This window comes from Brachyistius frenatus, unplaced genomic scaffold (genome assembly GCF_029030835.1).
Source record: "Brachyistius frenatus isolate BFR_SWC_R1_liver_20210118 unplaced genomic scaffold, ASM2903083v1 Contig_55, whole genome shotgun sequence".
NCBI classification, from domain to species: Eukaryota; Metazoa; Chordata; class Actinopteri; family Embiotocidae; genus Brachyistius; species Brachyistius frenatus.
In genome coordinates this window covers 87,351-113,059 of record NW_027210654.1, presented here as the reverse complement: position 1 = coordinate 113,059, position 25,709 = coordinate 87,351, and the positions used below count along the sequence as shown (strand labels likewise).

At 42.8% G+C, this 25,709-nt stretch overlaps 3 protein-coding genes across 10 annotated transcripts in view; 2 read left to right on the top strand and 1 right to left on the bottom strand.

Moving 5' to 3' along the window:
- Nucleotides 1-599: 599 nt before the first annotated feature.
- Nucleotides 600-18,942, bottom strand: mterf2 (mitochondrial transcription termination factor 2). 5 transcript variants are annotated; one of them, XM_069705237.1, is made up of 3 exons: nucleotides 2,591-3,260; nucleotides 2,132-2,208; nucleotides 600-1,922 (listed from the first exon to the last, which is right to left on the bottom strand). In XM_069705237.1, exon 3 carries the CDS (start codon nucleotides 1,894-1,896, stop codon nucleotides 769-771), a length of 1,128 nt encoding a protein of 375 aa, XP_069561338.1. In that variant the 5' UTR covers nucleotides 1,897-1,922; nucleotides 2,132-2,208; nucleotides 2,591-3,260; the 3' UTR covers nucleotides 600-768. The 5 variants fall into 5 exon arrangements, 4 of the variants coding, with proteins under 4 accessions (XP_069561338.1, XP_069561337.1, XP_069561336.1 ...); XM_069705236.1 differs by having other exon boundaries at nucleotides 2,959-3,260; XM_069705235.1 differs by having other exon boundaries at nucleotides 3,129-3,260.
- LOC138624757 (uncharacterized) overlaps nucleotides 5,924-25,709 on the top strand; it is an 84,191-nt gene continuing 64,405 nt past the window's right edge. Inside the window, exons 1-2 of one of the 3 annotated variants that reach the window (XM_069705229.1) lie at nucleotides 5,924-7,299; nucleotides 7,363-7,839. In XM_069705229.1, coding sequence (XP_069561330.1) covers nucleotides 5,928-7,299; nucleotides 7,363-7,637 — 1,647 coding nt within the window. In that variant the 5' untranslated portion in view covers nucleotides 5,924-5,927 and the 3' untranslated portion in view covers nucleotides 7,638-7,839. Of the gene's footprint in view, nucleotides 9,314-25,709 lie in introns of those variants that run through there. The other 2 variants (XM_069705231.1, XM_069705230.1) reach the window with 2 other exon arrangements.
- LOC138624758 (carbohydrate sulfotransferase 1) lies at nucleotides 19,018-24,993 on the top strand. 2 transcript variants are annotated; one of them, XM_069705232.1, is made up of 3 exons: nucleotides 19,018-19,180; nucleotides 22,490-22,661; nucleotides 23,506-24,993. In XM_069705232.1, exons 1-3 carry the CDS (start codon nucleotides 19,178-19,180, stop codon nucleotides 24,618-24,620), a joined length of 1,290 nt encoding a protein of 429 aa, XP_069561333.1. In that variant the 5' UTR covers nucleotides 19,018-19,177; the 3' UTR covers nucleotides 24,621-24,993. The 2 variants fall into 2 exon arrangements, with proteins under 2 accessions (XP_069561333.1, XP_069561335.1); XM_069705234.1 differs by lacking the exon at nucleotides 19,018-19,180 and adding an exon at nucleotides 19,190-19,356.

Below are 25,709 nucleotides of genomic sequence, written 5' to 3'. Positions count from 1 at the left end.
ATGTGGAAACGTTTTCAGATGGGAATATACATGGGTTTCATACATTACACCATGAAAGTATTCCAAAACCACATGATTCCTATGAGCAAAATAAATGTCCCACGTGCACAATCACATGTGTCATGCGGTCACATGGATCACGGGTTTTTGCATATTTTACATGGTTTTCCCTGTAATGTCATTTTTTTACGGCTTTTCCTGTTCAATACCTTCAGACTCCGCCAATTAAAACTGAATAGGTGAAACAATGTACTGCACTTAGATTTGTCTTTTTTTGCATTTGTTGTTAAAATTCACACCTAATTAAAATGAAACCAGTGATTCAGAAAAAAAAACAATTATGTGATTCGCAAACATATTGTTAATTGGATTTTGATTACTTCACATCCCCTGAGGTTGAAGATTTTGGTAGCAGGAAGGGAGTTAAGAAAAACGGTCTGCGTTGCACCTTTCGTGTTTAGTTTAGAGTGTGATCCCACTTTGAGCACGAGAAAAAGGCAGAAAGAGAAGCCAGTCTTAACGCCGATTCAATCTTGCAAAAAGACTGGGTTCAGTTTTGAAATTTAAGGCATCTTCACAAACAACATTCACCGTCAAGCTCAAATGCCATCATTGTAATGTGTCCGGTTCAACTGCAGGAACAAAAACATATCTGATCGTACAGTAACTGCTGGCAATCACACAGACACAAGGTATAAATATAGATAACCATGAAAAAAGTCCAATCCAGTTACAGTTTTAATTCGTGCTTGCATTCGTCCGTACATGTCAGCCATCTACTTTTAAAGGGGCAACGGGGTTAAAAAGTGGTCTCTCTCTGTGCAGCTGTAGTTTTCCACAGCTCATCTCAAAGTCTTTCTTGGTGCCGTTGAGGACGTCCAGACTACCCGTCCTCACATCATAACGAAGAGTCTTGAGTCGCTGGATGCGATAATTCACTATCTGCGTGGTCAGCTCCAGGACGTTTGGAGTCTCTGTGATTTGAGACATGCTGATCCCGACGCTGAGGAGGCTCTCAAAGCGCTCTGCCAGAATAGATTCAGGGTAGTAAAGCAGAGCCGGGCACTTGAGGATGATGCCCCGGAGCTCTGCCTCAGAGCAGCCGATGGTGTCCTGGGAGTAGGTCAGGGTGCGATGCATGCTGTCCGGGTTCAGCTCAGTGACAAAGCCCCTCAGATTGGAGAGGAGGCGAAGGAGCTCTGCTGTGCTGAAGCCCCTGTCTCGCAGGAACAGCAGGTTCTGCCTCAGCACCTCTGGACGCTTGAGAAGAACAAACGGGTTCTGACTCAGCAGCTTCTGAAGCCAGAGCTTCATGTTGGCCTCCTCGCCGCCGAGTTCCTGGTAGGCCTGCTGGAGGGTGCGGACCATCACCTCGTTCTGCTCTACTGGCCGGCTGAAGCTCTGGGGAGCGCTGGCCATGAGTTTGGTGATGATCCGTTTGTTGAGGTTTAAACTCTGGAAGTAGGCGATGTTGTTCTGCTGGTTGTCATGGTGACTCGAAGAGGTGAAGAAGGAGGCTGGGAATTTCTCAATGATACCAACCAGGTCTCTCTGGCTTGGACACACAGACATCCACAGATCCCTCTGAGTCTGCATCTGCTCCGGATTACAGAGCACGGCCTCAGGGTGTGCCGCTAAGATCCGAGCAACGATGGGGCCCGAGGCTCCCATGTCCTTCAGCAGGTCAGCTACCTCTTTCGTGTAGGCTGGACACTGATGCAGCACCCAGCCCTTCAGTTTCCGGACCTTCTGGATGTCCACAGCGAGATCATAAAGAGCCTCCACGGTCTGCTGGTTCTCTGCTGAGCTGAGCGTCGCACATGGCCTGAGGTTTGACGGTAGAGCTGCGACATGTTGGCACCGCAGGCACAGTGAAGTTGCGATCAAGCGCAACATTGATGCAAATTCCTGAGGCTGATCACCTGAGAAGGAGGAAGAGGAGAAGATACTGCAGCGGTCAGCATTTCCCCTCAGTTTCTGGAGGGCTGTGGTGCTGTAAAAGCAGTGGGCAATTATTTGACTAAAAACTATGGATTTCTTATGTGATGTTGGAACTACTATCATTGCAATATTTATTTAAAAAATGCACTGCCATAAAAGTGATAAACACCAAAGCTAAAACAAAGCTTACAGTGAAGTTATGGTGGCTTAGGAGCTGTGGAAAAACCCTGGGTGCTGCACTTAAGTGTCCTAATGGTAGGGAACATCCTGTAAGTGACAAAACAAAATGTTCCCCTCTGAAGTAAACAGAGGAAACCAAATAAAGACAGCCTGAACATGCAATCACCGATAAACATTCATCAACAATTCTTACATTGTAGTAACTCTTGTGTGTGAGGTCAGGAGTCTACCATGGACATGAAACTGACTTCTTTTTTTTAAAATGTTTATGCTCCATATACATTTCATTCAAGTAAAATGTGCTCCTGACATTATGCAGAGAAAGGGGATATTTCCGGAGCTTCCTGTAGACTTGTCACTGATAAATCTGAGCAAACAAACACAGCAAGTACTTCTTGGATGAACTACGACAACAACAAAAGTGACAGAAATGTGCCATCCACTATGTATTTTCTGTCATAACACCTACCAGTGTAAAGACATCTACCTGTGCTGTCTCTCTGACAGGCGATTAAATCTCTTAAAAAGCACTTTGTAACTTAATCCTCCGACTTCGACTCAGCTGCTTTCTGCTTGTTTGGATCACGTCAATCATCGCGGCCACGTATTCATAACAGTTTTCTGAGCAGAACATACCCTGCGCAGATGGTGCCAGATGTTTCATACGGGAATAGCACCAGCCAACTTGGATATTTGACACGCTGGAGAGTGGCTCGTTGTTAAATCAAACACGTTATTTCTACACCGTAAATAAATCTGTACATCTTTCAAGTGTCACTGAGAACATTTATTCAAGGATTTCAAAATAAAAGTCTGCATGCCAGGTATTTAGCTCACCAGTTAACGCCTAGACAAGACAAGAGCAGTTCAACTGCAGTCCTGGCAGCGCGTCGACTGACTTAACCTGGCGATTTAACATTATAACTATCACTTATTATTTACCGAGGTGTGTAAATATGTGCCGTTTTAATCCACTGCAGGAAAACATGTGCTAGAAAACGAGTTACCTTTAGCAGCGGTCAGATGATGTGACGTTTTGTTATGAAACTGTTTTCTTCTTCTGCAGCTTGTCTGTCGGGTCTTTTGCCCCCATAGCGACACGCAGAGGCGGTGACAGGTATTGCAAAGAGGAATATAACCATAACCATAAATTAATGTGACCCTGAAATAGAAAAATAATTTTATAGGCAGAGTGTTGAAAAGTCAACGTAGAGATGGGTTATTTGATATAATGTGCCCCCGCTATTGCCCCAATTTCTCTCTCCTTTTCAAAGCTCCTGTTGTTTTCTTTTTTTTTTTTTTTTTTTTATTGCAGCCCATATGTCCAGCAATTAAATAATTTTGGCAAAAATCTGTATCTCAAACAGCAGTTGGTGCGCCTCCAAACCCTGCAGCATACGGGGCCCTGATGAGTGTAATCAGCGCTGGGCTGAATTGGACTGAACACACGGAGAGTTTTCTCGCAGTTGGTGCTTAATCATGATGCTTGATCACCAGCTCTGCAAGCTGTTCCCTCAGCAGCACGGTAGCTGCTGCTGCTGCTGACTGAGTATGTGGGTTCATTATAGTCTATGTACTAGTAAACAGATCATACGCCTTTTTTATACTCAGTATGTTGACAGGACTGAGCTGGTCATTAGAGATCACTGATAGTGTCGTTATTGATAGTTCGTGCTTCTCCAACAAATCGTGTCCAAGCATTGACACGGAAAAGAGAGACAGAGATTTGATTTTGAAAAACATCTCCACTGGGTTGCTGGAGTTTCATGGGAAGCAACTTTCTTTCAAGCTGTAATCAAAACATGTGCAGAGTACAGTGTCTGATTTCCAGTCAACCTCCTAATTGTTTCTCAGGCTCCTAATAATGGTCTGAGCAATGCGATCACTACATACCTGTTCTTGCTACAATGACTCTCTTGTTTCAGCAGGAATGAGGAATTTAAAACATAAACAGCGATACGATAAAGGTGCAAGCCAAATTAAACAAAGAAACTGAACTAGTGCGGATCCAGAGTGTCTGTAGGCTCCTGTCAAGCTGGTCTGATAAATGTGTAGATGGTGTCTGACTTGCCCAGACTTAAAACAGAAAGTTATTGGCAAATACGGACTTTGATTTTGTTGTGTTTATTAACGTGATGAAAACAAGTTGCAACTTCAAAACTTGGAGAAAAACACCACCATCAAGAGAAACAAAATGGAGAGCTTGGGACAAGATGGTGGCATTATGATGTAAATAAAAGAAATGAACTGGACAAGAAAAGTAAAAGCTTTTCTAACTGCCATTGTACAGAGAGTTAGAAATCTGGTCAGATCTCTTGCAGACATAATACATAAATTATGACTCATCATGAAGCGAACTTTGTCCAGAGAAATTACACCTGATGTGGACTCTATCACCTCACCAGCAAAACCTGATGGGAATCTCCTCACAATCCATCAGTTTCATTGATCTTTAATCAAACTGGCCAGACAACTCCTTGTCTTGGTGTAATTTCCCCACATAAAACCAACACCTTACCCACTTTCTGCACAGGCAGGGGATTTTCCTGGCCTGTGTCCTTGTCCTCTGTCACCATCAGCAAACTCTGACAATTACCACCTGATAAAGGGACATAGAACAACAGCCCGGCTTATCAGGAGAAGATTGTAAAGTTGAATAACAATCACAAAGACATTACCTGTCATTGTTCACATCGTCCTGACTGCAGAGATGTTCTGCTATACATTGTAGGCCACATATTTTATCAGCTGGAAGACGCTCAGCTTTTAAAGCAAAGGAGTCGAGAGTAGTATGACACGTATACAATCATGGGTGTGTTATAGCAGGTGAAGTTCCATTTTGACATGTTGACTCACTGGTAATGTTTAAGCTTGTCAGTTAGTAAACTGAGCAGTTCAGTATTAACAGCTTCAACAGCCTTCTGCTATATTGTGTATTTAAAAAAACAAACATCATATGAGAGCAAAGACACATTTGTTATGATCCAAGTGCAACATTATGAGGTCCAACAGGACACATTCAATAAATTATCACACTATGTGAAACTGAGAAAGCTGATAAAAAGCACAGTTCAGACGAGTGAATGTCTTGTGTTGTTTCACAGAGACAAAAGAAGTAATATACGGGTATTTACAGCTGCCAGGCAATAGAAACATCACCTGCAACATGTGATAACCTAATACATCTAGATTTAGTTTGGATTAGTCAGAGCACTCAAAGAAAGTATGATGGTACAGAAAACATGCACTTCATTCATTTGCAATCAAGCTTGCTTGCACAGAATTCCCATGAAAGCACACTTTCTTATAAACATACTTCCTCTAACTGCTGTCTGGCGAGTGACTGACCACACCCACAGGGAAACCTGTCCAACTACACATCAACTCTGTTAATGTGCAAACAGGAGCACTACCTTTTGTTTTTACACGCTGTCTCTTGGCTTTTGTTTCGCCTTATTGGATGTCTCAGGCTTGTCACGATTAAATAAAGGCTTTTAATGACTTTAATGCCTTTCTACCTGCTACTGTCACTCATAGAGTCACCTAACGTGTGCGTGCATGTTTGTCTGTCTGTGTGTGTGTGTGTGTGTGTGTGTGTGTGTGTGTGTGTGTGTGTGTGTGTGTGTGTGTGTGTGTGTGTCTTACGCTTGTCACTCTGTGGCTGAGTGGGTGTTTGTGTTGGTCTGTGAAAGAGGAGGAAACTGATATTAGCTGGAGGCGGAACAAAAGTACATATAAAGGTGGATGTATTAAAACCGGCTTGCTGTAAGCACACTTCCCAGAGTGGCCTGGAAGAGACCGACAACATGACCTCCGTCAGGTTCACGGAGTTTCTGCTTTTGCTCCTGCTCCACCAGGTCTGCAGTGAGGAGCCCGAGCTGGTGTTCAAGTCAGAGGGGAGTGTCATCGAGATGGGGTATTGTTTCGGTGTGGATTACATTGCTGTTTATAGATCTGCTCCAGAGGGAGACCAGCTGCTCGGCAACTCTTCAAACAAATTCACCCCCAACACACCCCCTGCAGATCTACAGGGTCGTGTCCACATCAACGAAGACCTCCACCTGCTTGGGCTGAAGATCAGTCACCTCACACACTTGGACTCTGGGATTTATAGGAGGGAATGCTGGCAGAACCAGACACTAATCACACAGCACACACAGCTGCTCTCAGTGTGCAACGAGGAGGTTGATTCTGAAGAGATCATTGGGAAGGAAGACGGAAGGGCTGAGCTTCTGTGTAATAGCAGCTCCATTGGTCTGGCGGGAACCTCTGTGCGCTGGTACCTGGAAATGTATCCATTTTATAAGCCCACGCTTTTCCTGGATAGCAACGTTTCACTGGAGCCTCTGGTGGAGAATCTGGCTGTAAAGGTCGAACACAGCGGGACGCTGCTCGTGCTTGACAGTAGCTTGTTAAATTTGAACCAGCAATTTTACTGTCTTGTGATCAAAGGCACACATTGTCTTAGTTTCCAAAACATGTACCCACCAGACCACAGTGAAAGAAGGGACATTTTTGCTTCTCAAGGGGACAGATTGGTTCTAAATTGTTCTGCTGGTGGTAATGACCAGGAATGGGAGACACCACTGGGGAAAATCAATGGCAGCAGCATGAGAGACAGTCAAATGTACATATCAGTAGGTGATGAATCCGACTTCTCACTGGTTATTTCTTCCATCTCTGAAGAACACAGAGGCCACTATTCATGCATCTCCCCGTCGCTTGAGATGCTTTACTTTCTGTTTCTGTGCCCCAAAAAGGAATCGCAAGAAAGAGTTGTTTATGAAGGTGGGAAAATATCGCTGGAGTGCAGTGTTGGCAAAGATGGCTCCCAAAGAGTGGAGTGGCATCGCCGTGACCTATCAGGGCAGTATGAAGTCATCCATGACTCAAACGATGAACCCATTCCCATCCCCGAGGCTCTGAGGGGCAGACTGACTCTGTCTGAGGATGGCTACTCCTTGACCATCTCTGACCTGGAGATGAGCGATAGAGGCGAGTACTGGTGCATCGTATTAAAAAATGTGTTCATGGAGGAGGATGATGATTATGAGGAAGAATATGATGGAGAAAGGACAGAAGAAGATGCATTCAGTGAAGACCAATACTGGCCTGACACGCAGAAGTGCATCTTTAAAAAGGAGACCACTTTGACTGTTTTAGTCAAACCAGGAAGAGGTACTGATTCGAATCTCAGGGCCTTTGCACCAGAGATTTACACCACAGCTGAGCCAGGAAGAGGTACTGATTCGAATTTCAGGGCCTTTACACCAGAGATTTACACCACAGCTGAGCCACCAGCAGGCAATAGCATTACTGCGTATGCTGTGGGGGGAGGACTGGTGGGGCTGCTAGTGGTCGGAGCGATGGTCGCAGTGATCGCAGTAAAGAAGAGAGCAAGGGTTTCGGCAACGCGGAGAGGAGCCGATTCTCGTTCCGGAGTACAAGCGAACATCCAACTGGATGAGAATGCCTGTTATACTGAGAGGTTAACTCTTAATAATGAAGTTGCTTAACAGCTTTTGTAAAAAAAAAAAATAGCTTGGAGGCATTTAATATCCACTGTAAAATCTGTCCTTATATCATAGCCGTAACTGTTTTTACCAGTTGGTCATTATAAAACGGTTCTGTTTATAGTTTCAGCTTTATGCCATCTTTCTCCATCCTTCTACAGGTGCTGATGAGCATGGATTAGGTTAGGTTAGGTTAGGTTAGGTAGTTACTTTATTAATCCCCGAGGGGAATTTTTATTAAAATTCATTTAAAATGAATAGGATTTCATAAAGTTGAATCATATAAAATGTCACCCCTTTTTCATGTGACTGAAAATATAAAAATCCTCTCAGAAATATGATGTTTCTCCTCATCCTTTAATGCTACATGCGTGCAGAGCAAAAAGATGACACCATGTCTTGACGTTATTTGGTTGCTTGAAAATGTGTTATGGCTGTAATGTGACATTAAATGATGACTAAAAACCAGTCAGGCTGCTCACCTGTCAACAGGCAGTTTGGTGCCAATCGGGCCGAGAGAAACAATCAGAAAGTACCTGAAGCTCAAAGAATCCAAACAGCACAAAGTGTTATCAGGGTGACGCTGGCACGTTCACTGTGCTGCACACTAAAGTGATGAATATTGCTGCTCACGTTAAGTTTAGCAACACAGATTTTTTTTTTTGTTAGTATAACTGACCACGTTGTCTTACCTAAACTTTGTGAGTTAAGAGCTTGATCATTTTACAGTATTTAGGTTATGATTGATCTTTAAGTTGTATTGGTATATTACTTGTTTTAGCTATTTGAGGCAGTGCAACGAGCTGTAAAGCCAATGTGGTAGCACACAGTAGCCCATTTACACATCCAGCAGACATATAGCAACTTTAGCATTCATTTGAAGTCATGTTTATGGCTATCTGATTAATATAAGTCTAACTACTTGTTGCTCTGTTTTGTTCTTTACTGACACCTGTGGGGATTATCTTACTTTTCAGTAGTTAAATACCTTGGTCTGTCTGCTGTTTGGTGCTGAACAGGAAGTGGTCAGTCAGTTTTTGGAGAATTTTTTTAAAACTGGAAATGGGTGCTGCTGCATAAATGAGAATAATGAAACAAATGAGAGTGAGCTAAAACATTTAAGCTGAAATCAAAACAGTGACTTTTAACACTTCGTTGAAGTGGATTAACTGTCAATAATGATTGAATGAATAATTTGGGTGGATCACTGAGTGACACCTTTCACCTTGTATATAAAACTGTTTGTTCTATTGTAATTATATAATCACATATCAGTGCAGCTTTGAATAATAAACACTGGCCTTTTGCCCTGCGGGTTTAACTGGAGGAATGATTGATTGTGACTGTCATGAAAACATGCAATATATATATTTTTTGTTTTTTGTGCAAAAGGTCAACAAGCAGGCTAAAATGTTGCACATGTCAAAAATGTTTTTTAAATGCATTCCTCAGACCTGGAGATCTTACTGTATTGACTGTATACACCCTTTTCTGTGTTTATCGACACATCCATGTTTAAATATCATGATTTCTGTTTGCAAGTTCTGCTATCCTTGATTTAAAACATACCTTAGGCCATCTCATTGAACACTACAACATAACCTGCATTTTTGAATCAATATGTGTAGCTCCTGAACAAGTTTAGAAGCACACCGATGCAGAATAAATATCAGCATTGATCCAATGTTGCAGTTTATTGTTTGGGAAACACAAAATGAGATAAACTATATAAAATGATTATGTATATTATTGACTATATGACTGCATTCCCATTGATTCAATTGTGCATTTTATTACACAATTATAATATACAGTATGTGTAGTTTATAGTTTAACAAAACAGGAGCTGCTGCCACAGTCAGTGTGTCACGCACAGCAAACAAAGTCTCGTTTGTAACAAGCTGAATTTGAATAGATATTTTCAAACCACAATGTGGAAAATGGTTCATGATTATCACGTAATCTTAGCAGGATTTGTTTCGTTAGAAGAACTTAAAAAATGAGAGAACAAATGCTGGTCTCATTCTCTTATTCAAACTAGACCTTGGTAATCGGCTCAATCAATAAGGTGTTGAGAGTTAATATGCAGCAGTTGTCAAGCTGTAAGCCCCGAGCTCCTCTGCAACGAGGCCAATGAAACACTGATCTCCCTCAGGATGTCAGTAACACTGGGACCGGGTCGCCTCTTACTACCTGACCGCACTTCACAACATGCATCAATAATGTATGAGTAGCCGCGAACACTATTGTTTCACAGGGGGAAACTATTCTTCGTGGTTATCATGTAAGTTTGGAAACTCGGCTATAAATCAACAGAAAACTCAAGAAAAAACATTATTTATTCACTATTTTTTGTATGAGTAAGACATTTCCAGATTTTTGAGTGGACTCTAGCGTCACTCCCTCAACCTGCTGCACACAGAGAATCTGCACAGCTCCTGTCTGTCTTGTTTATTGCTCAATAAATTCCGCCGTAAGGTTTTAATTAATTGAACCTTCAAAAGTTAATCTTGTCTATGTTGTAAAGTAAAAAGGGGTTATGAAATTATTTTTTTAAGGGTATTTCTTCAGCCTCCTTAAAATCTCAGCGGCTAAAACTAATAATTCGTTAATTGTTCGACCACTTGAAATAAAGCATGATGTCTCTGGAATTAGAAAATTAGGAAGCAATACAGTAATCACCAATTTGATCAGAATTTTATGTTTTGCCATGTGTTCACGTTTATTATAGCATCCCCTAATGGTTGACATGGGTCTTTTTTTCTCTTAGGCCCTATAATCTTCTATTAGGGTTTCACCTTTGCGCTGCCTACAGTTCAGCCCTGAGCACTAATATAAAAGGTGGTTAGACCTGAACTGTTGGTGCTTAACTGTTGAACCATTCCTTAAAATTTGGCAAAAAAACCACCATGAAACCTTTTCTGACTCCGTGATCATGAAACAGCTCCCATCACCTCTAATAGCGCAACTGTGCATTACTCTCAACATGCAGAGGTCAAACGATACGCCTGCAACAGGTGAGGCAGCAACTAAGCTGCAATATTTAAATGACTGAGTGGAAAGAGGATTGTTGTTTCTGTTGTATATCTACTAAATAGTGGTTTTCTGATTTTTATCCTCTGTAAACTGTGCAGGTCAGAAAATTACATCACCTTTCAAACTGGCATAAAACACTGTAGGTATACAGTTTTGTCATTTCGAGCAGTCTTTACACTTTTTTATTTGATTTTTTTTTAAATTTTATACACTTTATTAATCCCCGAGGGGAAATTTCTTCACTACAGCAGGGGGGCTCTCAGGGGGGAGATGCTGCAGCAGGCTGCCACTAGCGTGGCGCCAGGTAACCTGACCTGAGGTGCATGTTTTTGGATGATGGGAGGAAACCGGAGAACCCGGAGAGAACCCACGCAAGCACAGGGAGAACATGCAAACTCCGCACAGAAAGGCCCAGGACCGGATTTGAACCCGGAACCTCTTTTTGCTGTGAGGTGACAGTGCTAACCACTGCACCACCGCCCTACTTCTCAAATGAGTTAATATTTATCAATGTGTTCACTATGCTAAAAAATACTTTTTGCACAAAGAGTCATTAAAAAAACATTTGTAATGATGTTGGGAATGTTAAGGCCTTCTCGCAACTCTGGCACTTTACTTGAAGCTTTGAATCTCGCAAAACAAAGTCGTGTCACAGCAATATTTCCAGCTGCCAGATTATATTACTCCCACACACTTAACCTTTTGGAGCCCCGATAAATATTTATGTTCCACGGTGGTACCAATACATTCAAAGAAGAAATATGGTTTCGAGGTAAGAAAATATTTGCTCAGCTGCTTTATATAAATAAAACATGAAATTTTATTTCCTATTTTTTCTTAATTTGTCCAATATCTGATACCGCAGCGGCAGCGAGGAGGTGGACTTTCTGGAAGTGTTATTGTTAACATGTCTGTGATATTATTTTCTGGTATAATTCCCATAAAAATAAAGACAACTTTCACATTATTCAGAAGCCTTTCTTGTCTTGATTTTCCACTGTGTTCTTTGCTAACATTGTCTCAAGGCCCGCAACACTTCGTTGGAGCACTTCTATAAAAAATGCATCAGACATGTTAAAAATACATGGGCTACAAATCAAACTATTTTATGAAACACATCATATTTGAAAGGTGTAGCTTTGAATTATAAGTATACAGTATAAATTACTAAGACAAGGAATTTGAAACTTCTGTCCATGACCTTTGTTTTTAAAAATAACTTTGTAATGTCATTTGTGACCAAGAATACGCTCAGGAAGACGTGAGCCATGTCTGCTGGAGGAGGGAAATGAGAAATTAAGTTTGTTTCTACTTGTGAAACACGTCGGGATCAGATGAGCCAAAACGTGAGGGCAGGGAGGCGTAGGTTAAGGTCTTCCATATTTGCCAGTTTTCTTTCTTTACATACACCCGTTCACAGGGTTGACTGATGGAGACAGATGTGGAAGAGGAGCAGCTGTTTGGTGCTCCCAGGTGTAATTAAGAAAAGGCTCGGACACACAGAAAAGCCCCGGGGGGGGCCGACAGAGCGCTGAGGATTCAGCACGCCCCAGAGAACAGCAAGATCCAGCAGTATGCTTCCTTCGGCTTGTTACAGTCAGAGACTTTAAATGGATCAGCTTAATTGCCGAGGCATCTCTCAGACCATCTGTGTGTGTGGGAGGGCGTGTTTGAGCTGCGAGTGCACGTCTGTCTCAGTCTGTGCTGCCTGTGTGTTCGAGTTTAAGCAAACTGAGCCATCGCGGTGACACAGCAGAACTAAAGTTTGAAAAATAATCAATGAAATCATCCAGGAAATTGTGTTTAGACAAGTTGCTACTCATAGTCTCTTGTGCTCACTTGGGCTCGTTCAAATTCTTCTGAACACACCGAGACGTGTGACTAAATTCCCAATTTGAAGATTATCTGAAGTTTTCTCTGGCTCGCACACCAACATCTGCACACACAAGTCCCTTTCTCTCACCAATGCAACCCACAAAACCAGAGCCGGCAGATGTTAGCAATGATCCCTCCCTCCAACCCACCCAACCTCCCAGGGAAGCTCTTTCTGTCCGATCAGGAGGCCATGTTCAGTGGAATCAGCACGTCTGCTCAGTGCTCCCTGGTGGCTGCCGGGCTGAGCCTGCTGAGGCCCGATCTGCTGTAATTTGCCAGGCCCATTACTCCCACAAATGTGATGGCTGCGAGCCCTGTGAGTGTGAAACAGTTGGTGGGATAAAGAGAAAAAGAGAGAGCAGGGTACCTCACTATTGATGCTGTCTGGCCACAGTGTCTGAGAGCGTGCGATGCTTCGTGCTAATGGCACCAATTATGCACCAGGGAGCACTGCTGATGGGCTGGTTTTACAGCGAAAGTGCCGGGGAAAAATGGTGGCAGAGGGAGGCCTCTGAGTCTAAAATAGACACACAAAAAAATATGTTAGTGACAGGAGGGAGATGAGCCACTTGGGGCTTTTCTTTTCTAATAGCAGCCTGTTCACTATCCAGACATGTGGAGGTGTCTGGTTGGATCACAGCCACGTAGGAATTTATGTATGTTATTTTCCAAGCGAGACCAGGACCAATCAAACGCTCTCAATAAAACCGACTTCCCTGTGGAACTCTCAAAGGCATTCAGTAGATTTGATTTGAAGTCTATAACCTAGAAACCAGTGGGCGTGAGGCTGAGTTGCTGTGATACTCGCTCTCTGTCAGACTGTAAAACTTCAACTCCTCTGTGTGATGAAACTGTTGGAGAGCAGAAGTATCACAAGCAATCACTGTATTTTTTTTAAAATCCCCTCAAGTAATTGTGCTCAATCTGTTATGTTTACAAGAAAAGTTTACTTCATCTACCTCTTTATGTATCGTGTTAGGGAGCATTTTGTCAGTTGAGAAAAAACAGGGCGATCAACTGGTTAGACTAGAGAATTCTTAGTCATTTAATTGGCTCCTCTGGTATGTGAAAAGTCCAAGATTTGTCTGTGAAAGTCTTGATGGGTGGCAGGAGAAAACTTTCAATTTCATTCAGCGGTGTTGACATTCCCGTATCCGTACGGCAGGTAATTACTTAAGTCTTTGCAGAATTTTTTGCACACAGCAGGATTCAACAACAAAACCGCAACTTGTTCAGTCATGGGTAGGTACTGTAAGATTAAAGCTGAAATAAATTTTAAAAAAATGGTAGAGCTCGCCAGACAGGGAAGTGAAAATGAGACCATCTATATTCAAGAGATCTCTCGTTCAAAAACAATCAGGCAGACGTGGATCGTGAACAGAAGCCAGCACAGCCACGCCTTTGATGCACAGATGGTGTGTGTAAACTTTCTCGTTCCACCTCCTGCTCTTCCTCACTGCTGTAATCTGTCTTTTTCTGTCTCTCTCATCCCTCATCCCTCATGTCCCATATTCTCCCTTCCTCTCATCATCCCATGTGTCACTCAGAGGATTTCTCTCACTCTGCCAGCAGAGCACCTCAACGAGCATCCCGTCCCCCCTAAATTTAATAAACGATGCTTTGCAAACCTTGCAAAATTGGCAGGGCGGGAACACTGTGGCTGGGTAAATGTTGTTGTAAAGCTTCAGTTTATAAAGACAGCCCGCTCCTTCTGTAATTTTAGAGTCTCCGGAGAAAGCAGCCGGTGATGGCACCGTCTAGTGACAACTGAGGCGTGCTGGGTCGGGTTCTGCGAGCTTCAATATAACAAGCAATCAAACCAACTTAGACTCTAAGTCTGATTGGGGTCAGCATTGTTGAATTCAATCATGACCCCCATTAACAGTCAATTTATATTATGCAAGGGAAACTCTATATCTAGTAGAACCAAGTATATATTGAGATTATTTTATTATTAAATTACATTGTTTTACAGTTTTTAAAATATGTTTTCTATTCATTCTGGCAGACAGTTAGATGGAAATGACTGATATTGTGTCCGTCAGTTGAATATGAAGTTAAACGGCAGTTAGTTTAGCTTTAAATAAAGACAGGAAACAGATAGACCACTAGCCTGGCTTTGTTCAGTGCAAGCCGCAACCTACATTGACGTATACTGACTGCTCCACAGGCCTGTCAATCAAACATGTCCCCAAACATGCTGCTTTTTGAGGGATAATATCTGACATGAATGACACCATAATGATTTGTGGAAACAATAACTTTGTATTCAATCTGAAAAGTTAAATGGGAGTCTATTGCGTCAGAGCCTTTTTGAAGTCAACTCCCAGTGGGCCTCAGTGGTATTGCACTTTATGGCACTTCTGCCTTGGCTTCACTTTACACAAATGGTAGCGACATCCATTCTTATATAGAGTCTATGGTTCACAGGTAACAAAGTCCCCCAAGCAGCACCAATTCCTTGTGCACAATCAAAGTTCTGGTCCACCGCTGCTCCCAATGGTCAAACCATACCAGTGAGTTCACATGGATCACTTGACATTATTTCTATTGTATTCTATATTTGTAATGAGTTTTTTTCTTGTTTCATTTTTTTTATAAAATTTTGACATAGATTCAAACCCTGACTCAAAATTCAATAGTAAAGCCAAACTTCTCAAGCCCTTATTTTTCACAGTGGATCTTAAGGAAGTGCTGACCTGCTTTACAGTAGAAAAATTGCATTCACATGGCCTGTTGTGTCCCTGTCAAATGTTTTCCAGTTTTTAAAGCTGCAGGATGAGTAAAAAAACAGTCTCTGAAGTTTCTGGTCGGCTAAAATGTCTAAAGGCATAACAACACGGCACATGACAGGTCTTCGAGTACACAAGCTCAAAGGGTGCACCAGTCTGCTTTGAAGCACCTTCTGCTCTCGACCATCTGAGTTGTTGGGAACATTTTAAAAATTGGTCTCTCTAATGGGTCATCTGAAGCAGAAATGACAGCAAAGTACCCTACAACATAAGAAAATGTCAATCTGACACCTGCACTGCTAGATTGTACTTTGAGTTTGAGCAAGTACATGTGTATCCCAGAGGATTACTGAAACCTGTGAATGTGGATTATGACATTTAGTCATTGTATTTCTAGAATGGCCTGTTGTTGTTTTTTTTGTTTGTTTTTTAAATCACTATTGAATTTTACCCCCATCTACTGGATTTTAATTTGTATGGCATTTAGTAGACCAAATGCCCTCTCAATATAAATTAAAGTGAAAAATTCAAATTTCCTCCAAAAATTAAATGTGTTCTTCTTAGGGTCATGCTACACTCCTCCGCTATTAGATTATTGAAATTTAGGCCATTATACACAGACAAACAAACAAACAAGCTGCATCAAAAACATAATCTCCTTGGCAGCGGTAATCAAAAATTATAGACTTCTACAGACTTTCAACATTATTAAACTGAATTAAATTCTAGTTCATCAATCCATTTTTGATCGCTTATCCGCGGTCGGGTCACTGTGGCAGTAGGTAGAGCTGGTATTCCAGACTTCACTCTCCCCAGCAACATTTTCCAGGTCCTCTTAGGGGATCCCAAGGCACTTCCAGGCCAGATGAGATATATAACCCCTCCAGTGCGTTCTGGGTCTACCCGAAGGTCTCCTATTAGTTAAACGGGCCCAGATAACCTCCTATGGAAGGCACTCAGGAGGCATCCTACTCACATGCTTGAACCATCTCAACTGACTACTTTCGATGCGAAGTCGCAGCGGCTCTACCCTGAGCTCCCTCTGGATGTCGGAGCTTCTTACCCTATCTCTAAGGCAGAGCCCGGCCAGCCAGCAGAGGAAACTCATTTCAACTGCTTGTAACCACAATCTCACTCTTTTGGTCACTACTCCAAGCTCATGACCAAAGGTGAGGGTTGGAACGTAGATTGACTGGTAAATCCAAAGCTTCAGCTCCCTCTTCACTAAAATAGTCCAGTACAACACCGGTTTTCCTGCTGACACTGCACCGATCCGCCTGTCAATCTCCCGCTCCATCCTACCTTCCCTTGGAAACAAAATCCCGAGATACTTACATTCCTTCACTTGGGGCAGGCTGATTGTGATCAGAGACATTTCATTAAGTTTTCAATGTTCATTAAAAAAAAAAAATCCCCTGTTTTACTGCTACTGCTCCTTATTGTGTATGAGACAAATCCTTTTTGGGAGGATGCAGATCTCGTGATGAACAATTCGGTTTGGCCACTATGCTGAAACCACCCCAGAGCCCAGCACTGTCACTGGAGGCTTGCTTTCCATGTCTGCAGCACTACACTGCCTTGAGTTGTCTGACTGGACTGTTCAGCTTCTTTATATGTGGTTTCCACATTAGTGTCATAATTATTTAGTGTCAGGCTAAAACCGGAGTGTGTAAGCTAACCAGCTGTTGGCTGTCACTGGGTATCCATCTTCTCATCTAACTCTATGCAAGAAAATGAATTAAGGTTTTTCCCTAAATGTCAAACTCCCCTTTCAAATGAAATAATTGTGTGCCTGTATGGTGTTATTATTTTCCAAGTGAAAAGTTCTTAGATGTTGCCAGTGCAATTCTAGTGAGAAATAGGAAAAGCCTCCTGGTGTGCCTTTTGTTGTTTGCAGAATTAAATTTAGCTGTCTCTGCTGGCATACTGGTGTAGAATGAGATTTCTTTTCACCTGCTTATTGCACATACAGTCTGAATAAGGGGACTGTTTTTTCACGCTCCCAAATGAGATGGAGTGTATATAAATGTGCTTTCCATCACAGGCAAACTTTGTGAGAGACCTGCTTTCCCTTGTGATAAGCTCAGTGGCAGATAACCTGACTGACGGATTGTGTCTTTAAAAGGGAGTGTAAGGTGCAGAAGTTGCCGAGCAAGCCCAGATATAGAAAAGCAGTCACTGAGCTAAGGAGACAGGGTTATCCCCAACAGTGGAGAGCTTTTAACTGAGCATTTCCATCCACTTTATGATGAAATACTGCTGTCATGTTAAAGATCAGATATGGGAGTGAATGAAAGAGACATTGAGAACAAAGAGAGCAGATTGGTGAAACATTTGTTAAGAGCCTGAGAGTTCTGGAGAAGAAAAACGGAGGGCACTCTGAATCTTTAATGGAAGTGTGTGCACATCTGATTCATGTGCTGTATGCATGTGCATGTGGTGTGGAACAAGTGTGGGCATAGCTAAACGGGGAGGCCCGTGGAGATTTCAGTTTTCACTCACAGAACATTCAACTTTTTTCTTATTGCCTGTTTCAAATCTCACTGAGAAGCTGTGGGGGCGTTCAGCTGCTCAGAGTCGGGGAATCGATGCTGCAGGCAGGCAAAGGGAGGGATCAGTGCGTAGGGAAAGTGGAGGACAGGCCACTTTTGTATCAGTCACAGGGTGTTTTTGGCAGCTTGTCGTCCTTTGTGAGGTAAAACCTTTGACTGCTAATGTGTCTCAACCCTGTAGCACCAGAAAAAGCTTGTTCTGTATCTGCGTAGGTACATTTCCATCCCCTGCGGTTCCCTTTACTGAGATCATTTCTTCCTACCTTTGTTTTGGTGTGTTCACTTGTACTGCCTGAAAGGTTTAAACACAGGTTAGGTGAGGGCAGAAAAGTTGGAACAACTGATAGAAAGTTTAAGGGTTAGGGATTTGGCGGCTCATTCAACAGAAGACATCAGAGGATACACGTGAGAGCTGCCGCAGAAACAGCGACATTACTTCACCGATCTCTGTTAAGTAAAGACACACTTTAGCCAGCATGACTCTGCCACAGCGGGAGATAAATCGGAAAGATCGCAAACAGATTCCATCTCCATTCCCCGGAGTAATGGAGCTGTCACTGGCTAAATCTGACCCCACAGTAACCCCCCGCGGGCAATGATATGGTTGCCATCCCTTCACACCAGGGGGTTGGCAGCAGAGTGAGGAGAGAGACATCTGATGATAGCAGTCATCCTCTCTGGAATGAGTAAAAATAGAGGTCATTGTGTCACTCTAATCCCACGGGAGAAGTATGTTTGTGTGCAGTGCTCCACAGCCAGAATCCCTGCAGAGCAGAGGAGGAATGACACTCTGGTGGGATGCTGAGGTGATTTTTGATGTCTGGCTGGAGCTGATGATGCCTGCCTCCATGAAGTATGGGAAATATCTGGTCCTCTTATACCCGCAAGCCAATTAAATTACAGATGGCGGCAGAGGCACTGTTACATTTTAGTTGGAGTTATGGTATCTCACCGTGTAGGTTACTGCCTCTTAAGATCGCATGCATTTCCAAAAAGCAATGAAACGTACCCTACGGCATCAAAGCGTAATGCACGGTAAGGCAATCTTGCATCCAATCTAGAGACTCGGCTCCAGTAGGCTGTGTGGTCTCTGGAGGGGGGAGACATGCCTCCCCGCTCAGCCTCTCTCCGCTCTCCATCCATGGCGCATCTCCAGCTCTGAATCCACTTTGGCTCTGGACACCGGCGGCACCGCTCGATCCCTCCGCCTCTCACACTCACACTCACACACTCACTCACACACACACACATACACACACACACACACGGACACACAAACACACACTTTTTCAAATGCAGCGTGCGGGACTGGACCGGCCGGAAAAATCCCATCTAATTGAGAACGTTGATGGTAAGGAAACGGTTATTTTTTTTGTTTGTTTTTGTTTCAACGGTTGTTGTGACATTTACGCACGGAGAGTGAAGTGTGATATCGCGTAAGAAATAGTGAGGACATGAGGACTAAAATCATAAAACATAACAACGATTTGTCCACAACGACTGAAAGCGTGTCTGAGCTACTCAACGGTGAGTTTATATTGACCTGGTCTTACTTTATAAGCTGCTCTTTTACTATAATACTCCACATGGATTCTTGTAGAAAATCTGTTAACTCATTTAGAAAAAAAAATACACTTTTTTTTTTTTTTTTTTTTAATCAAATTATAACTCTAAAGTATGGTTTCATTTTAGACGGAGTTTATAATTGCATCCAATCGATGACGCTGTGTTGTCCATGTTTTCAGATGTAATTTTTTTTTTTTATCACTCTTAAACCCACTCAAACATGTATCCTGTAGATATAAGTGGTCTCTTATTACTCCTAATCCACATTTTATCATTGGTAAACTTTACATTATTTCCACCTTTCATTTATCTTTTCATTTTACATTTAAACAACCTGCACCCACACCCCTCTCCCTCTTTGTTTCCACTGTTTGTTATTGAACCATATATTGAGAACATCCTCCAGTCAGCACCCTATAAAGGAAATACCACCTGATATTTACCATAGACAAGATCAGATGTAGCGCTGACATTTTTGATATTTTTTTTTCCTCTCTTCTCAGTGCCTTTTCTGAGTGTGTGTGTGTGTGTGTGTGTGTGTGTGTGTGCTGGAGGAATCATGTAGGACAAGATTCATCTTCCCTCTTATCACAGGAGCTCTCTGTAGCCTGGGGTCAGATGCATCTCCTCTGAGCGCTGCAGTGCTCTACTCAGCTCTCCGCCTGTGGCTCTGTGTGTGCGTGTGTGTTGGTTAATAGAGAGAAAGTGAAAGGATTTTTTTTGTTTTTTTTTTTGAGAAATGGAGAACAGAGAGAGAAAGACCAATTGGAGGCTTGAAACTCCTTCTGGTGTTGCCGTTTCTCAACTCTGTGTTTTCCAGGATTGATCGCCAGGCTTTGCCAATAAACAGCCTCACTCAGAGGATCTGTGAACACACCGAGGTGCCTTAATAGAAAAATCTTTGGCACTGTCACATCCCTCAATCACCTGCATCCCAAATCCCTTAGTCCCATCTTCATCACTAACTTCCAACCTCATTTGTTGCCTTTATTTTCCACAGAGGCCATTACTTCTCTTGCACCGTACACTAACACTTCTGCTTCTAGCTGTGGTATTTCAGTAGCACCAACGCCTGTGCTCACTGAATTTACAACTCAAACCTGCCTGAGGAGCGTGCAGCACACAGCGTAATCTTAGGTTGAGCCTGTCCCTGCGGCTTTTATCTCTTGTAAGCACTGTTATTGTATGAGGGATACAAAAGCCGAGACCATCTGAAGCCTGCAGTCCCCTTCCAGCTGTTGACAGAGTGTCTATTATTCCTGGTGTGAGTCCCGACGCGGGAGGAGTTATAAGCCAGGGAGAAAGGAGGACTTGCAAATCAAATTGCTTTAATCCATTGAAGCATCTGTCTTCATTCTCCAGAGGGCAGCAGGGTGTGTAGCAGAGGAGCTCTGTGCTCTGATCATGACTAGAAAGGAAAACAAAACCTGTCGCTGAGGAATTATATGATGTGCCTTGGTCAGCCAGCTGCGCAGTACATGTGGGGAATGGATGCAGCACTGTCAAGTTCACAAGTTTTTTTATTTTTTTTATTTTTAGGTGTCAAAGATAGTAAGAAGCTCAGTCAAAGTTTTATATTATCTGCAGTCATTCATGCAGTCATTACATTTATCTGCCTTTTCCTCTGTCTCTGCTGTCCCTCAACGAACAGAGAAGCAGCTTTAAAGTCGTTCTGTAACAAGACACAAATAGTCCCTGTTTTCGTCATCCTGTCTGCAACTAGTCTAAGAAACAAAGTTTCTCCCCCTGAAGAGTTTATTCTGCGTTCGCTGTTTTTAGCCATATTCAAACAGAATGGCTCATGATGTCAGCTCGATTTCTTTCCCCCTCACCCACAGAGTAAATGTCTTTGGTTTGGCGCTGTTTGTGATTAATGGAACATCAAAAGCTCAGTGTGATACATTCCTGAGGACATGAGTCTGCCAGGGACACATAAACAACATTAATGAACAAGAAGCAGACTGGAGAGAGACAGAGTGGCAGAAAGAGGGTGGTGAAGCAAACAGGAAGGCAATATTTATTTTTGTCAGTAATATCATGTATATTTACCTGTGGTTTTGATGATGATTGCCTCCGCACAGCCACTTTGAGTGATGGAGAGACAGTTTGCGCCCAGGGATCTTGTGTGATTACCTCCCATCAGTCTGCATGGTGCATAGGGACAAATGGCTGGCAGCACCTTTTTTTTTTTCAAAATCCATTTGGAAAATCACATCTCCCTTTGCTCTTTCATGCCCAGTGGCAAAGAACTCGGAAGTGTACAAAGGAAACTTCTCTGCTCATCTATGTGAAGACAGCTATATTTATCTGGGTATGTAGCTCTCTACTGAGCTTAGAGGCTTAATTACCCAGAAGTGAGGAAAGCAAAAATGAAATGCAATTATGCAACAGTGTGCACAGTATCCCGACTAGCTGAGCAATTGTAGACAGGGACATTACTGTTACCGTTTTCCAGTGAAGGCCTGACCTTTGAGTCGGTTTTTATTTTCTGCTGAACAAATCTGTGCATCCTGAAGGAAACAAATCCTAAAACTTTAAACTGTTTATTCAGAGCATTTCAGCTACTTATGTTGGGAATACTGAAAGTTGCTGTCTGTTTTCTGTCCCTGGGAAGACAAAACGCATTTCAGACCTTTTTTAAGAAACACTGCATACGTTTAAGGAATAGTTTTACATTTTGTTGAATACTCTTTCAATTATAATCAGCACTCAGTTAGCTTAGCGTTAGTGCAGGGAGTTTCAAATGTTTTTTGGCTCAGCACATATCCGGTCTATGCCGTTTCGTATTTACTGCAAAGATTTGACGAGGGTGTCAATCTTCTTTGCAGGAATATGCTTTTCCAGAAATGTTTAACTATTCCTTTATTAACTCAACTTATTTATTTATTAAAAGAAAGAGTTGGATAGGAAAATGTTATAACGTGTACTTTACCTTCTTCTGCTGAAGTGCCTTTGAGCCACTGCTCCCGCAGGCGCTGGTCAGAAGTCCATCATTAGAAACCTGCAGGCGTAAATGTGTGGAAGCTGCACATGCATGAAGGTAGAAAAATGAAATCTCATTGTGTGTGTCTCTGTGCCTCACTGGCGGCGTCAGCGTGAAGGATGTAGAGCCAGAGGTGGGGGCAGGATGGAGTGCTCCTGGAAGACGGTGCTGCTGCTGGTATGTGCGTCTCTGGGGGTCCAGTACACGGCCATCCGAACCCTGAGGGACTCGCTGTCTGGACCCTGTCAGGGAGCCTATCACTGCCAGAACAGACACCACAGAGGTAGAACATCATGGACAATTCAGATTACCCCACATACTATACTAAATCTTAAAATGTGTATACTTGTTGGCATGTCTGTATGCTGATATATAATGCAAAAATAACATAAGTAACTTAATTTGGTTGAACTGAACCAGCAGGCACACATACACACTCACAACACTTGCTTTATAATACTATTTATATTTTAGCATTTTGGAAGAAATCCTCATGCAAAAACAGTATCAAGAATCAGACTGCAGCACCACTGCTATTACTGATGCAAAAGAAAAAGGAAAGGAGATCATTAAACGAGGGAATTCCCTGTAAGTGGAGAGGATAGAGAAATGAAATATGCGTGATTCATTTTACAATTATCCTCCAATTTATCTCCATTAATCCCCTCTCATAGCGCAGATGTAGCTTGCCAGCGACGAGCTCCTGTGTACAAAAGTAACATCCCCTCTGCAATCAACTCCTCATCAGCAGTAATTATACGTCAGCTATTTGCGCTATATTTAGAGATCCGCCATTTCATAAACCCCCTCGGTAACCACCGGCAGTCAAGAAACTTTCTCATGCCTGTTTACCCTCTAAATTATTTAAACTTTATTGGTAGTTCTCCTGGACTAAAGAAGTGACTCGAGTTCACTTTTATGAGCTGAAATCATTCTTCTGAAATAAGTGAAATAACTCTTCTTTTACCAGAGCTTCAAACAAACAAACAAACAAACAAACAGGCAATAACATGTTATGTAACAAGTTATTTAAAGCTGATCTGCTTATTGTGAAAACCAAAAAATTATTAAAGTGATGTCAGTAACACAGAATATGAATTCATGGTTTCATGTTTTCTTACCTCAAGACTCCAGGTGGAGAGCTTTGTGCGACGACAGCTGGGTGCCCTTTGAATCACCTCAGAAGCACATTCTACTATTTGCCACCACGCGCAGCGGCTCCTCCTTCACCGGGCAGCTCCTCAACCAGCATCCCAGGATCTTCTATGTGTTTGAACCTCTCTACCACGTCCAGCAGGCCTTCACCAACTCCAGCAGCAGGCTGCGTCGCACCCTGGACCACCGGGCCCTCCTGGGAGCATACAGGGACCTGCTTCTCAATCTATACATGTGTGATCTTCACTTCATGGAGAATTACATCCGCCCCGAGCCCCAGGACCACATCACAAGCTCCTTCTTCCGGCGGAGCTCCAGTCATGCCCTCTGTTCTCCACCTGTGTGCTTGGAAGGGGTCGATGCAGCTGCCTCTGATCCACCTGATGAAACCTGGTGTCCCAAGAAGTGTGGGGCCTTGAACCTCACATTAGCCTCCATGTCATGCCTGTCGAGAGGACATGTAGCCATAAAGACCGTGCGGGTCCCTGAGGTGGGGGACCTGCGCACTCTGACGGAAGATCCACGTCTGGACCTGAAGATCGTTCACCTCGTGAGAGACCCTAGAGCCATCCTCGCCTCCCGCATGATGGCGTTTTCAGATCAGTTTCGTGCTTGGAAAATATGGAACGCAACAGGAAGGCAGCCTCGGTACGTGGACCTGTCGCAGATCACCAGCACCTGTAAGGACATGGCGGCCTCTGCAGAAACAGGCCTGCATAGACCGGCGTGGCTCCGTGGTCGCTACCTGCTGGTGCGGTATGAGGACTTGGCGTTCGACCCAAAGGACAAAGCCACCGAGATCTACAGGTTTGTGGGGCTGGAGATGGAGGACAGGGTGAGGATGTGGATCGCAAAGAACACCAACAGTAATGTGTCATCTCCATCTGAGTGGAACTACAGGTACTCCACAACCAGAGACTCCAGAGCAACAGCAGAGAGCTGGAGGCTTCGTCTGGGCTTTGACATTGTGAGAACGGTTCAGAATCTGTGTAATGACACTCTGGCTCTGCTGGGATACAAGCAGGTTCACTCTGCAGCTGAACTCCGAAACCTGTCACATAGTTTAGTGGAACACAGGACATTTTAACCAGTCACATGGTAGATTTTATTAAAGTAAAAAAAAAAAATAGTTTTTTTATTTATTAATGCATTTATGCTGAGTTTCCTGTCTGTGAAAATGCTGATAAAATGAATGTAATTTATCTATCTTTTGAACAATGCCTAAAATTATTTGATATCACTTGTTTTTTCACTTTTTAAAGTTTTGTTAAAGATATTAAAAGTGCCAAATTTCAAGTGTGTGTGATGGCGAAAAAGTTATGATCCAAAGTAAAGTCTGTACTGCTATGTGCTGAATGCTCCTCTTGACTTTAACTACAAGACACTGAACCCTAATGGGATTAACTGTCTATTTAATCATTTACAGCTGACATAGGCAGTTCTGGAAGAGGCAGAAAAAAAACCAGCCCTCCTCACCTCTCGGTCCTAAGCCCCTCCCACCAAACAAGGAAGTTCTCGTCATCTCTGAAACACTTCATCAGTATTGATACTGAGTGTTTTAACGTGTTCAGGTGTGTACTGGCCATTGGGAATACCGGGACATCTCTCGGTGGGCTCCTGCATTGGAGTTTCTCTGTGTGCCTGTCATTCAGGGTGCGTATGAGAGTGTGCTGCAGGAATTCTGCTCCCAGCGGATAAGTCCAGGGATGAATTTATTTCCTGCAACCCTGATTGCGTTCTGACAAGTCCATATTCCTCTTTTTTGGTTTTGGTTTGCAGTGTAGGCAGTTGTTGCCAGTGCTTGATTTTCTGCTATTGAATTAGGCTGAATATCTAATGGGACGTGCGCGTGTATCTGCAGTTGTTGGACAGCCAATAGGAACGCCCTCTTTCTAAAATGACCCGTGATTGTCCAAAAGTCTCCGTCATGGGCTAGATATCCCAAAGGCTGAATACACAGTTAGGAGGAGGTGCATAAATCTTGCATTTTCTGTAACCAGTTGAATTACAATATGCTGAAAGGTTATTATGGAATTTTGCACAACGATGCAAGGATAAAAAAAAAAAAAAATAATTTTTTTTTAAAAAGCCTACCAACGCTTTAATTCTCTCTTTAAATAGCAAAAAAAAAAAAAACATCAGAGTCCAGTTAACATTTCAGAGTTAATCTGACCTT